Source organism: Sparus aurata, chromosome 7 (genome assembly GCF_900880675.1).
Source record: "Sparus aurata chromosome 7, fSpaAur1.1, whole genome shotgun sequence".
Lineage (NCBI taxonomy): Eukaryota > Metazoa > Chordata > Actinopteri > Spariformes > Sparidae > Sparus > Sparus aurata.
This window is the reverse complement of record NC_044193.1, coordinates 24002229-24016152: the sequence shown is the minus strand read 5'-3', so window position 1 is coordinate 24016152 and position 13924 is coordinate 24002229. Positions and strand designations below refer to the sequence as shown.

The 13924-nt window shown below is 40.7% G+C and overlaps 1 protein-coding gene and 2 non-coding genes across 4 annotated transcripts in view; 1 reads left to right on the top strand and 2 right to left on the bottom strand.

Moving 5' to 3' along the window:
- The first annotated feature begins 734 nt into the window (after positions 1–734).
- The window catches only part of sema3h (sema domain, immunoglobulin domain (Ig), short basic domain, secreted, (semaphorin) 3H), a 57530-nt gene continuing 44340 nt past the window's right edge, over positions 735–13924 (top strand). For both annotated transcript variants that reach the window (XM_030423363.1, XM_030423362.1), the window contains exon 1: positions 735–1336. In XM_030423363.1, coding sequence (XP_030279223.1) covers positions 1237–1336 — 100 coding nt within the window. In that variant the 5' untranslated portion in view covers positions 735–1236. The remainder of the gene's footprint in view (positions 1337–13924) is intronic.
- Positions 5129–5200, bottom strand: trnam-cau (transfer RNA methionine (anticodon CAU)). The gene has a single exon. It is a non-coding gene; the product is annotated as a tRNA-Met (tRNA).
- On the bottom strand, positions 5207–5279 carry trnar-ccu (transfer RNA arginine (anticodon CCU)). Its single transcript has one exon. It is a non-coding gene; the product is annotated as a tRNA-Arg (tRNA).

Here is a 13924-nt window from a genome sequence, read left to right as displayed (position 1 = left end):
TCTGATGTTTTTGGATCTTTGTTATTGTTGTTTTTCTTGGTGTTTTACTAAATACCTCTCAAAGTGTATTGTTCTTGCTTCCTGGTGTAAGCTTTTACTATTTACTTACTTTTTATTATTGTCTATTTGGAATAATCACAGGTTTCAAATGTTTTCAATGTTTTCCCCAGGTTTTACAGAAGGTGCACATATTTGGCATAGGTGTTGGGAGTCTTTCCCCAAGAAAATGCTGCCTTTTTCGATAAAGAAACAGCAATGTTACATCATTTCGGATGAATAGCAAGAGCTGATAAAAACCAACATACGATAATCTTGCGCAAAAAGTCCCCAAGTGAAAAACCACAGTCACTTGATCTGGGAAAAGTTGTTTAGTTAGTTTTGATGCCGTCTACATCAATTTTAAATTTTGCTGAGGTTGTGGCCAGAGCAGCTTGGGTGCTCCACCTAAGCATTAGAACGATGTGTAAAAACCCTGTTATATAGAGTTACAGAGAAAGAAAGTAGTGGAAAGAGTAAGCTCAACAGAGAAAACCAGGGTAAGAGAGGAAGTGTCAGACTGAAAAAAATGGGAATAAAGATGAAAGCAGATTTGTCTCCTTCATTTCCACTTTAACTAGGAGCAGTGAATGGGCGTGCTTGCCTGCATTTGTGTGTGTGCAGGGTGGCCACAATGATCTGGGATCCTTCTCCCTCCGCCTTCCAGAGAGAGAGGGAGAGGGAGAGAGGGGGGAGAGAGAGAGAGAGAGAGAGAGAGAGAGAGAGAGCAGTCACATGCAGAGAGGAGCAGGGACGAGAAACAGAGCAGAAGAGAGCTGTCAAGCTGCGAGGAGGCAGTGGAGAGACGACTTTTCTTGGAATACGTTCTCTCCTCTCCTCCATCTCTGAAGCCCACACACAGATTCAAAATATAAACATATAAACACGCAGATGGTAGAGTGTGTTGAGTGCTTTCAAAGAGCGGTGAATTATTTTCAGGATCTGGACTAACTCAAGCCCAACTCACTTGGACTGTAACAGTGTCTGGATTCAGCATCTTTGTGACTTGAACTCAGATTGGATTCAGATCGGGTTTTCAACAGTGCAACACTTGGGACTAAGACTGTTTATTACCGAGCGTGTGTGTATGTGTGTTAAGATTCAGCACTTAACCTGAATGCAGCACTGAGATTTCAGACAGAAACTGTGTTTGCACTTGTTCGTCGCCTGAATTGAGCAGATTTGAACTGGAGGAGGAGGATGTGTTGGCTGGTGACTACGGTCCTTCTAGCCCACCTCGGGGCTACCTTAACAGGGGCGTGGAGAGCATCTCAACCCAGACTGCAGTTCACACACTCTGGTAAGACGCATCATTACCTCTCTTTTCTTTCTCCTTTTATTATTCTTTAAAGCCTTCCTTTGCTCTCATTGTCTAATACATCTGTTGCTCTGTCATTGTTCACTCTCTCTCTCTCACACACACAAACACTTGCAGGTGACAGGAATAACGAACTGCATCTCATTTTTCACTCTTCTTTTATTCCCCTCCACTTAATTTCCACACGCTGTCATGTGATATGTGGAGCACAAATTATACCTTTCTTTCTCTCTACCTGTCTCTATCTGCATTTTTTGTTTCTTTCCCACACCTCCTCTGGCCCCCCTTCCCTGCAGTCACCTGTGTTGAATTAATCTACCTCAAGTAGTCAAGTCTGCTGCCCACCTCACTTTCTCCTCTCACCAGGAGGGCTTTTCACAAGTGGCACAGTTAAACTGCTCATTTTGTCTGTCCAACACAGAGTTTTGTGCCCTGAATGACATACCCAGCATTTAAAAATGGTAAAAGCATGTTACAGTCAGGGCAGCTGTAAAAGTTATAAAACAGCTTAATGGAAAATTCTAGCTTGGGTCAATGAAAAAACGTAATTTTCACGGTTTTGTCTGTCATTTCCTTCAGTCATGAGAATATTGTATTCACTAAGTGACACAATCAGACAGGTTTTAAGCAAGTTGAGCCAGATTATCTGAATCAATTTATTTGTAAGTGAAACTGAGAATGCGGGTAAACTGGAGGACATGACTAATAGAAAGTAGAGTCAAAGTTGAACTGGGCAGGAGAAGTTAGTTTGCAATCTTTGGTGTAATGTTTACAAAGGACAGTTTAGATACTGATTTTACGTTTCACCTTTGTTTTCTTATATGAATACATTTAGCTACGCTGGAACATCTGATCAGCAGACTGTGTTCTGTGTGCTGTTGAACACCTTTTTAGAGGTGCAGATGTGGTCCCAGATCTTAGGAATTAACATGCTAAGTACAGCCTGACTATAACTGATAGGACGTATGGACAAAACAATGAAGATAAGACCCCAGTTGTAGAAAATTGGAATCATTCCATGAGACCTTAACTTGAAGCTTCTTTGGCAGTAATTCATTGGCTGAAATATCAATTACAGTCATTACAACCTCAGTAGATTTTTTTCCAAAGTAAATGCAAGCACAGTGAGCGGCAAGAATGCCGACAGGAAGCCATTTTATTGCATTTAGATTAATTTCCTGTCAAAATCTTTGGCAATTGAGCTTCACACCCACATCCTCCCTGTCATAAACTGACTTCTTGACAGCACAGACTCCCCCTCAGGATTTGAAATCAAGTGTCTCTGTGTGTTAGATTCAGTTATGGCTAACAAAAGAAATAATTATCTGATGGCAGAAATCCCAGATCCAGATAAGCACCAAATTAATTATTTCTTGGCCCCAGGCCGATCCGTCCACCACAGTGAAATCCGTGCAGAGGAAAAACCTGCAGACAGACGCGATAGAACCTCCCTAAAAAGGGAAAAGAAAAGCTTCTCTAGTAAAATGTGAAGATGCTGTGGTGGCACTTGTTAGTTGCCACTGTGCAGCATGTTGTTTAAACACATGCTGTTGAATCAACATGCCAGGACTGAACAGGAGCACATTCTCTCGTGCTAGAAGGTTTATGTATGGTTGAATTGGAGTTGACGGGTCCTTTTGAAGGGTGAGGCTCTGCTGCACAGGCTCCTAATAGTTGTTGGCGTTTGTTTTAACCTTGTGGGAGCAGCAATGGGGTGGGGTTTTTCTCACTGGAGAATAGAAGAAAGATTTGACGGACACTGCATCCGTAGCATTCTGAGATGTCCAGAGGCAGTAAGCCTTGTGTGCTGTTTGGGATTGACAGACGTGACGGTCAGAAGTAATGAGAAAGCAAAGATGTGCATCATCTAATTAACACAGGATTTAGGTTTCAATATTTTGCCTTCTCAGCCACATTCACCGTAAATCACCATGAACTCACATTAAAAGCTTTTCTGAGGCATCCAGGCCTTCAGTTATGGTGAGATAAACTCATCTCTCTTTAATCATGTTTACTTGAGACACAGTAGAGTAAGAAACCAACTGATTACACGTTCTTACATAAGCCAAAACACAAAGGGGTCTGTGAAGTAGATGTGATAAGGCTGAAGTCGACCAATCGTGACCTAGAAAGTACAGAGAGAGAGGGAGAAGGGAAACCTTGTCAGATTCTCCCAGGTGGGAATTTAGCTTTAATGAAATGTGAACGTCAAAATGTGAAGAGCCGCTAAAGGAGCTGCGTGTGTCTTGTCTTTGTGAGCACACATGAACTTCGTGCCTGTATGTCCTTGAGTATGTACGTGCGTGAAGCAAATGAAAGTGCGTGTGTGCATGTAGTTTTGTTTAAGTCCCTTTGAAGATATGAGCATGTGTGTGTATGTGTACTTAAATAGAGCTGTTTTGGTTCCAGGATCTCTGCCCACCTCAGTCTTTGTTGTTGTGTACTGCGCTGACGTGATTCATGTCTTTGAACACAGAGGTTTGCATATGTTTTATATCTACAGTGGCCAGCATGGTAATCTTTGGAGAGAGAGCAAAAGCAAAATATAACGTGCGTAGGGACTGTGATGGGCTACATGTCCACTATCATGCCTTTGCGTATGTTTGTGTTCATGTGTGTGCGCTGTTTCTCACTCTCTGTGGGAGCTCCATGCTGTGGTCATTTCCCTTCATCATCACAGAGAATTTTCACAGACAGGGGGAGGTCATTTTTGTCGTAGAATCGCTGTAATTAGAAAAGGATCTCAGCTCCACTAAGACACTTTAACGTTGTTTGGCAGTTTAGAAAAACTATATATTTTGATGTTCCTTCATCTGTTGAAGACATTGAAAAACCAGTAGAGTCTGTGAGGTGTTTCACTGTGTGCTTTGCAGGAGAAACCCAATATATCTAAGCAATTTAACTAGAGTGTTGCAGCAGCAAAATTATGACAGAGTAAAGCAAGAAAAACACATGACGACATGAGAACAGCTCGAGAAGACTTGGCAAATTAAATGGAATAGGTGCAGTTTGAGATCAGTAATTTCATAAACCTTTTAAAATACAGTGCAATGTGCAACATAAGACAGATGAAAGGAAAAACATTGAAGCTGCAGAGAAATTACTGTTAAATATAAACACATCAATTTTATAAACTAGGTTGTTACACAAAACCTTACTGGTGCTGTTTCGCTCTATGGCTATCAAACATTCTGTAAACTAGTCTGACCATATTTATAATGCATAATATTGGAAGAAACGTGCACACTGTACACATCTGCATGCTGAAAACCTTATAAATTAGCTTATTTCCACATTTTTTATTTCCTCTACTGGCTGAAAAACTGCTCCAACCACTGTGTTTTTGAAACATGTTCAAAACCACACTGAAGAAACACTGAAATCCATCAAGCTGAAAATGAAGCTTGTTTGACATTGAAAGGTTTCACTTGCCAGCAGCTGAAACAAGGCGTTTCTCATCAGACTGATGCTGTGTCCCAAGCCGGAGCTGCAGACTGATGTTAATGTGTAATGCCTTTACTCTGGAAAAAAATGTCAAAACTCTGTATATATACTCACTCAGTAATATGCCAGTGACCAGACTCAATTCACTTTGTACTTGCATTGATTGTCCTAATATCCCAAACTGCAGTGCGTAACAGAAATGGAACAGCAGCTCACAGCTACAAAAATCTAAAATAAACTGAAAAACAAATTTTAATTTTCTATAATTTTACACATATTCTCAAAGCATTTCTTTGAACTTTGTGTTTAAAGCTGCGAGTAAAATATACATAGCAGAGGATGGTTTCGATCCATCGACCTCTGGGTTATGGGCCCAGCACGCTTCCGCTGCGCCACTCTGCTATGGTTCACCCCAGATGGGACTCGAACCCACAATCCCTGGCTTAGGAGGCCAGTGCCTTATCCATTAGGCCACTGGGGCTTCACACTGGCCTCTATGTGTAGAAATCCACTGAGCCCAACTACAGAGCAAAAATATTGAAAGCACAATGTGTACATTTGAATATCATGACAATGCCCCCTGATGCTACCATGGCAGTAACAGAGAAACAGAAAGAGGAGGGGGAGACAGGTGGAGACAGAGTAAAGCTCTAGGGCTTCACATGACAAAGCATTATGCGCACATACAGTGAGTTCTGACTTAAAGCAACAGCATGGGAGGCACAGTGACTTTCCAAAAATAACAATAACTCCTGAAGCTACTGTGGCAGTAACAGGGGCACAATATAAAGGAATAAAGAGGAACAGATGAAGAAGAAGAAGACTAAAGCTGCAAAACATATATAGTTGTAATCGCTAACTGAGTTTATTTTGCACCACAATTACATCATTGTTTCACTTTAATGTCTTCCGGGTCTCTGGGGATGTTTCTAAACTGTCTTTGTTTTGGCTGGAGCTTGAATTCACAGCATATACAGGGGTTATAATGAAAATTATACTGATATCAGACCCAGTGAGACCCACCAGTTAAACATTGAGAACCGTTGTTTTGACTGGAAAAAGGGACCCTTTCACTGTGTGAGAGATTTGCTCTGATTGGTGAAGTGTAATCAGAATGACAGACCAGACAGCTTCATGTGTCTGAAACAAAAAAAACAGCCTTAAATACTTAAATACATGCCTGATTACCCCCTAAACCCTCCATCCCTCTCTTAATGACTAAATTATCCCAGTTATTCACTCAAACTTCATGTCGCCCATATGCAGGAGTGGACTTATGCACACACACCCACACACCCACACACACACACACACACACACACACACACAAACACACGCACGAAGACACACACTTGAGTGTAATGAGTCCATTATCCCAGCCATTCAGCGAGCGGTAGTGGGATTTTCTTGATGAGATGGCAGTTAGTGATACCATCTCTCTACCACACACAACACATACACAAACACACACACATACACACACACACACACAAAGGGGACATTTTCCTGCAAAGCATTACCTGAAACATGTACAGACCTATGGAACTAATCACATTGGACACACCATATTAAACACGCAGACGCAAGAGATTCAAAGAGAGGTTTTCCACACATAAACAAGTGTGCATGTAATCATTATGGTAAGGTCCTATACCTCCACATTTAAAAAGAAGAAACACACACACACAACCCTCTTAACTGCTGTTACATTTTCATCTGCAGCTACTTCATAAACTCATAACTGTCACATGAGAATATAAAGACTCATCATCACAATCACAGAATAAAAGTCCATAAGTGGCCAGGAGGAGGCTTGGATGGTTTATTAACTCGGTGTGAATCTTTTTCCCCTCGTGGAGAGTCGTCATGTTTTATTCATAAAGCATTCACATTCTGGATTGGTTTGCAGAAGGCATTTAATGTTAGCCATTCACTGGAGAATATTTCAATTGAATCAGATGAGTGTGTTTTGGTATGAGTGGAGGCACTGGCTTTGAACTTTGACCTCTATACCGCTGATTGCTCGTGATGGTTGTAATCCAGGCATTAAGATTTATCCTGCTGTTTCCCTCAGTGTCTTTGGACAAACACCCAAATTATAATGTAAATGTAAATGAGTCCTTTTCAGTTTCATTCTATTAACATGCAAATTGCTTGGTTATACTGCACAGTAGATTAGTTCATCAGTGTCCAGATGCATGTTTGCACATGTGCATGTTTGTAAAAATTCAATTGAGATTTCTCCGAGGAAAATGTGTTGCACGAATAAAAGCATCAGTTTGAATACATGCTTTAATATCTCCATTTATTTCTCTGTTGTGACTTTATGTTGCCCAGACATCCCCGGTGACAAAACTGTTGAGGAAATTGAAGGAGCCATAAACAGCTGCTTTCATACAAAAACCCAGATGAGCCCGCTGTTTTCAATAACGTAGAATTTTGTTAAGTAGCTGTGTTGTCTGTGGGAGAAACAGATGCACAAACCAGCAGCTGTCAGCTCATTTGGCCACCGTTGGAGCCCATCTAAGCCAGATACAAATAAATGTGGGTACAACTTTAATCCCCTTCAGTGAAAAGAAAATTAAATACTTAGTCACTCATAATACTACGTCACAACATGTCAGCTGTTTTAATTAAAAAGTCAAAGGCTACTCAAAAATATCCACCTCATCATAATGATTTATTGCTTGTAAATACTTTGTTACTTTGTTTGTGTCTTCTCCCCCAACTCACTCTTCAGCCCAGAGTTTCAGATATTATTACTGTTCTGGCTTGTCATAGCCTCTTAGTTAGCTCGTGAAAACTCTTGCCTTCGATTCAAAAACTCGGATGCAGTTAGGAGAAATAGGACATTTATATGAATGTCTGTGCATTTTTGTTTGACTTTTCCTTCCCCCGAAAATGTGACAGACAGGTGTCAGACATGTCCAAACTGTATGTATGTATTTTGTAGATTTAAAGTCAAAGTAATTCAGACTTCACAGGACATTCCTTTTCATTTTTCCGGGCGGTATGTATGAATCTTTCAAGCGTCTCATGAACACTGTACTTTGGCACTTGTAATCATACAGTATTCAGGATGGACTGAATCAAAGAGCTTGTCATTTTCTTCTCGTCTAGGAAACCTGCACTTACAAAATCTCAACAGATGACTGACTATATGTACCAGGGTGTCTATGTTAAGCCCCAGTTTTCTCTGATCTATAGTTTATGCATTTCTTTGCGGTGTTGAGGTCTCAAGTTAAGTTAACCTGGTTCTTGGTTGATGTTCTACATCTTCTTCCTCTTTCCCCAGCCGGACCTTTATCTTCTCTCTGTGTACTAATAAAGCACAAAAGCCTTTAGAGTGATATTAAAAACCAGGCGATATTTCATTATTCATTTATTCTTTCAGATCTGTTTCTATCTAGGCCAGTGCTTTCCAGGCTCTGGGCTGGGATGTTGCTGAGATGTGGATTTCACTGGGACGGATATCTAGCACAGAATCAGGCTATTCTCTATTATTAATTTTAATGGAAGCGGTCCCCAACGGTGGCGCTACCATTGCTTGTCACTATTGAAGTCAAACGGCAGCAGATTGCTCAGTCCCTCCTTCAGAAATAGCTCAAGTTATGCATCCATTTTTCCTTGGACCTGATTTTGTAAGTTGTTAACTTTACATTTTGTTCAAATATAAAGGATAGCCGTCACCAAAGTTCTTCAGAAGGCTTTATCCTCTTCTGCTGCTTAAAGACACTTTTCCATAGTATGATTGAATTGTCTTGCGACCGAACTTAAGGTCCTTACTAGGACATGAAACACCACTGATTAAGGGGCTATGTGCTTGAGGGTTTTCTCCTCTCTCTGGACATAGACAGTGAAAAGAGTCTAATTACACCCTTGTTTTGGCAACAACAGCCCCTGACAACAGTGGACATGTTGTAAATTTACCCTCGAGAGGTTTCTGGTGTGAATATTAGAGGCTATCTTTAGCCTGAAGCCTGTAATCAAGCAGAAAACCACAAGCTTCATATTTCTTCCATTTCCCTTAAGTATTAATTTGCTCTAGTCTGCTCTGCTGTCAATAATCTAGAGCTGAGTTTCTCACCTTTTCTCCCTGGCTTGGACTGTGTGTCAGCACTTCTTTGCTATATAACATTCAAGAGACATAAGAAAAGTTTTTCTCCAATTACTCAGGTGCTCCAGTGGTTAGGGGATTTAAGTCAAACTTACCAAAAACTTGCCAAATGCCAAAACAAAGAAGAAAAAAGTTTCAGTATGTCTGAGCTGAACATCTTGGGTTGTTCCTCTTTTCAGCTCTGTGTAGACATATATTTCTCACTGCATTCCTTTCACTTTAGCTGAATGAAGGAATTTACTCCACAAAGACGCACTTGACTTGTTGGAAAGCTGGAGGCCAGAAGTAGACGGGATCAGCAGTGCTAAGACCACCTTTACCAGTTGTTTACCTCATTAGTTGTAGTGTGGAGTAGGCTGGGGGTGCAGGACATGATGCCATGTAGAGATGTAGTAGATACTCAAAGCTGTCTCTTTTTTCTACAGTTATTTTGATTAAATTTAATTTGATCGATGGAAAATGGCAACTTGTAGACTCCAGACGTGGTTACATGTACACATGTGCCTAAAACATCTGCTCTTTAACCTTGGTGTTTTGAATCTGATGTTCCCATGGCTGTGGAAACAAGAAGAAGCCACAAGAATGTGATTGTCCCTGTTTTGTCAGTGGTGGAAAGATCAGACAAGTGCCACAAAAGGTTGGAAGTCAGACTTCCTTTTCCTGTTTAAATAGAGCCTGACTTATCAGAAAATAGAGAGGATGTGCAGCGACAGATAATAGTTTTTATCATCTGGCCGGGCTTTAAAGTAGGCATTCATCATGAATTTAACCCTCAAAGTTGATTGTTAATATAAATCTGAACTCACTGCAGTAGACATCATCCATTACCTTCACAGGACAGACACTGTCCTGTTGGCCGCCCATTTTCAAGATGTAGAGATATTGTTATTGCCCATTTTCCAAGGCGAATATCCATGGAGCATACCGTATGTCTAAAATGCTTTGAGGTTGAGCCAAGTAGTAGAAGCCTCAGACCATTTAGTGACTGCAGTGATTTTTCTCTCTGATGGGTGTGGAGATACAGAATCTCAAGCAAAGTGTTGACTGAACTCTTATGTAGTTAAATTGTGCACTAGTCTGTGAGGCAAGTGGTATTCTTGAGTGTCTGTCACCAGTCCAGGCCACTGACTGTTGATTGTTTCCGCTTGGCAAAAGTCAGCTTCAGAGTCAGAAACTTCAGTATGCCAGGCAGATGTGGCGCTGACTTTGCTAAATTTAAAGCTTGAAAGTCAGTGTTTTTCTGCATTGTGTCTCTTTGTCCTTATCATTACGATGATTAAAAAGTGTAAAAAGTGTGTTCAAATTCCAAAATCAATTTGAAAGATCACGATTAGAAAAAAAATAACTAACTGCAGCTCCTCAAGAACATCTGTGTGTGTGGCTGTGGGCAAAGCATTTAACCACCAACATTGTTCTCTCCACTGGGTGGCTTCCACGTGACACTGTATGCAACTGTGTGAATGTGTGGCAGAGAAAACAGTGACTGTTCTCAGTGAACCTTCTTAGATAAATAAAGATGTAAAAATAAATTAGATGAAAAAGTAAACAGCAAATTGACTCTAACGTGTGTATGCAGCAGCCTGGCGACCGAGGCCGAACAGTCTGATGATGATGAATAATCATATGCTCTCAGGTCAAAGGTCACGCTGTCCACGTGGGTCTGGCCTGCCAGTGACACAGTCCAGATGTAGTTCGTAGTGTGTTTGGCTATAATTTTACTGCGGTATGCGGAGTGTGTGTGTGTGTGTGTGTGTGTGTGTGTGTGTGTATGTGCATGTGTGTGTGAGCATGTGTTTGAACGTGTGAGAAGATTTGTACAGTCCATATCGAACAGTACGAAGCAATGAGTAGAGATTAGTTTGTGTGACTATGTGAGGGATCAATGGGGTCAGAACCAGCTAAGATACATTTGGAAGGTTGCAAGATGATTCATGTTATTTAAAAGAAAATGGGATTATAGGTAATATTGGCATATCATTGGTTTCAGCAGATAAGGGCTGTAAATTGAAATGTCAGCATTGACACAAAATGAGAATTTTATGCAGATACAACAGGCTGGTAAGATGATGCTTTGATTATGTGTGTACTATGTGAACCGTTGGCTAAGTAGTTTTTTGTACGGACTGAATTAAAGTTTGTAAAGCATCTGCCAGTCAGCCATCGCGATAAGAGTAGAGATGTACCAATACCACTTAATCCCTCCTGTTTACATGGGAAAATTATTTGGAAAAATTTAGTGTGTCCAATATTGTTCATCCCTTAAAAAAAGTTTCTAACTGGATTTCAAATGATGAAATTATGAAAAAAAGTAAGCGATGCCATCAGACTGCAGATATCAGGCCAATGGTAAGACAGCATTTCAAACAGTTTAATATTTTAAGGTGTACTCTGACATCTCACGGCAGGAATTCAAAGGTGCAATTTGTAAGAAAAAAACATTTTTGAGTCTGATTCCCAACTTGTCAAATAATGATGCTCTGGGTTTCCCAACTCGTCAGTAACTGATGCTTTGGGACTGTGGCTAATCCGCCCTACAATCAAAAAAATCTATGTTTTTAACAAATAGAACCTATAAGGTGCCGACTGATCTTATAAAGTCAGATTTAGAAATACATACATGTATATAAATGTTGTGTGTTGTGGTCTTGGCATATAAGAGAGAATGACAGTAAGATTTTACTTCTGTGTGCATGGTAACGTGTATTAGAAATTATTTTGTGCATGTCTTTACATGAGTGCCATCTGTGTGCCTATGGGCTTTGTTCCCAGGCTTCTGCAGGCCTCCCACTGTAATTGCAACAGTAATTGGTGAAGTGATAACCCCATTTCCACAGGAAATGTGCCCCGGTTTCCCCTCCCCACCACCATCATCCCCCCCTGGTGGCGCAGCCAACAAAGTCCTCCCCCTGGGAAACGTTGCACCAGACAGCAAAGGTTCCCTGGGGCTCAGCGAGTAGACGAACAGACGGACAAAGACACAGACACACTAACAGGCACCGAAACAAAACTACACACAATTACAAACACATTCACATGGACGATGCTGAAGGCTTGGAGAGAATAATTGGATAGATTAATGATAAGTATAGCTTGTGTGTGTGTGTGTGTGTGTGTGTGTGTGTGTGTGTGTGTGTGTGTGTGTGTTGTGTGTGCGCGTGTGTGCGCGTGTGCGTGCATCAGAAGTGATATGTCTGGATGTGGAAACAAGAATAACTAACTGTAAAACACCAGGAAAATAACAAAGTTGGACTCCCATGAGTGAGATAACGAGAGAGAGACATTCTTGATTCTTTCATCATCCTTTCTCTCATTTGTATCTTGTATGTCACTGATATTTTACTGTGCCAGTGCAAACTCCTGCAAGGCTTACAGAACTATTATTATATTTTACTTGATATGTGTTGCAAGTCCTTCACTCAGATGAGAAAGTTTCTTCCATAAAACTTGTTAAAAAAAACGGTTGAATAATGCAACATTTCTTAAATGCTAGACAATTGAGTAAACATCGTACGTATCCAGCTGTTTGCAGGTCTCAGTGTCACCCCAGCTCAGATGTGTTCTTGTGAAGCTGACATGGAAGCAGTTCTGACACTGTATGCTTAATGGATACTGAATAGCAAGTTGTTTTGTCTCACTGCTTACCTCTATTGTCTCTGTTGCTGTGATGTCCCTGCACCTTAGCTGCCAGCCTTACCTTGATGGTCACAGCTGAGTTCAAGCTAGTCATGCCTGCAAGAAGACATCGCAGACATCACTGAAAAAAAGACTTAGAGGTGGAACTCAGACAGGAACACAAAGAAGTCTTTACCGACTAGTTTTGGACCATAACTTACGGAAGTTGTACAGATCTCATTGTACAAGAGGGTGCACGTATGTTCCTTGAGTATTTGATATTTGCAGTGCTACATAAGAATCTCAGACTCAACCTCTTTAGTACTGTTGCTATGGTTACTTGTGATATGATATAGGTTCAACACTGATATTGACTGTCGACCACAACTACTGTATGTTTGAAGCGACTTGAGAAACAATTTTAGCAGATATGAGGAGGCCAAGAAAAAACAACAGATAGTTGCTCAGTTTTAGGCCATTAGTTACATTTGCTTTTAATTAGGAAACAGTGTCAGTGACTTTACCATCTGAGCCACTTCTGAAGACTGTTGAGCAGCCGAAACAGCGAGTCACTGCTATCTGTGGTCATTGTGACTGAATTGATCGCTACAGTGAAGCAATGAACCTTGGCATGTAAATTCAATTAACTTGTGATTAGTTACTTTGAACGTCACCATTTTGTATGGTTTGATTCACGTCTGTGCTGCGCACGTGTAGTTAACAAGATAATTCACAGAGCTGATCATTACTTTAAAATCAGTCCTGGTTTGCCTCGTATTGGCCTTATCTGAGATAATGACTAGGATGCTGTATCTTTTTACAAGCTTATTACCAAGTGTCCATGTAAAGAAAGTTGCATTACAGCAGCTGTAATATCACATTTTGTAAAGTTGTTTTTATTTTACCGCATGACTCCAGCTTACATTTTGTAGTAGCCGTCTTGTGATTAAAAGATACACACTAACTGGTTTACCAATTCAACGACAAAAAACTCTCAGTCCAAAAAAAATGTGTTTGTCATTATCTGTTTGAAATGACATCCATTTTGCTGTCATTTTGCTTGTGTGCAGGTGTGTTTGTGTGTGTGTATGTGTGTGACAGAGAGTGGTGCAATGCAGGAATGTACTTAGCTGTATCACAAGCCACACATTTGCTCTAATCACATTGAGGTCCATCACAGCTCCCATGACCAGCAGCCTTTAATCTAATGTTCACCATGGATAAAAATACCTATCACTAGCACACACACACACACACACACACACACACAAAAAGCACACAAAAACACACAACCACATACACACACACGAATGCACAGACAGTAAACAAACAAAAAACGACACTCACTGAGACAAATGTGGACAGGCAGACACTTGCACTAACATAAAGGAACCATT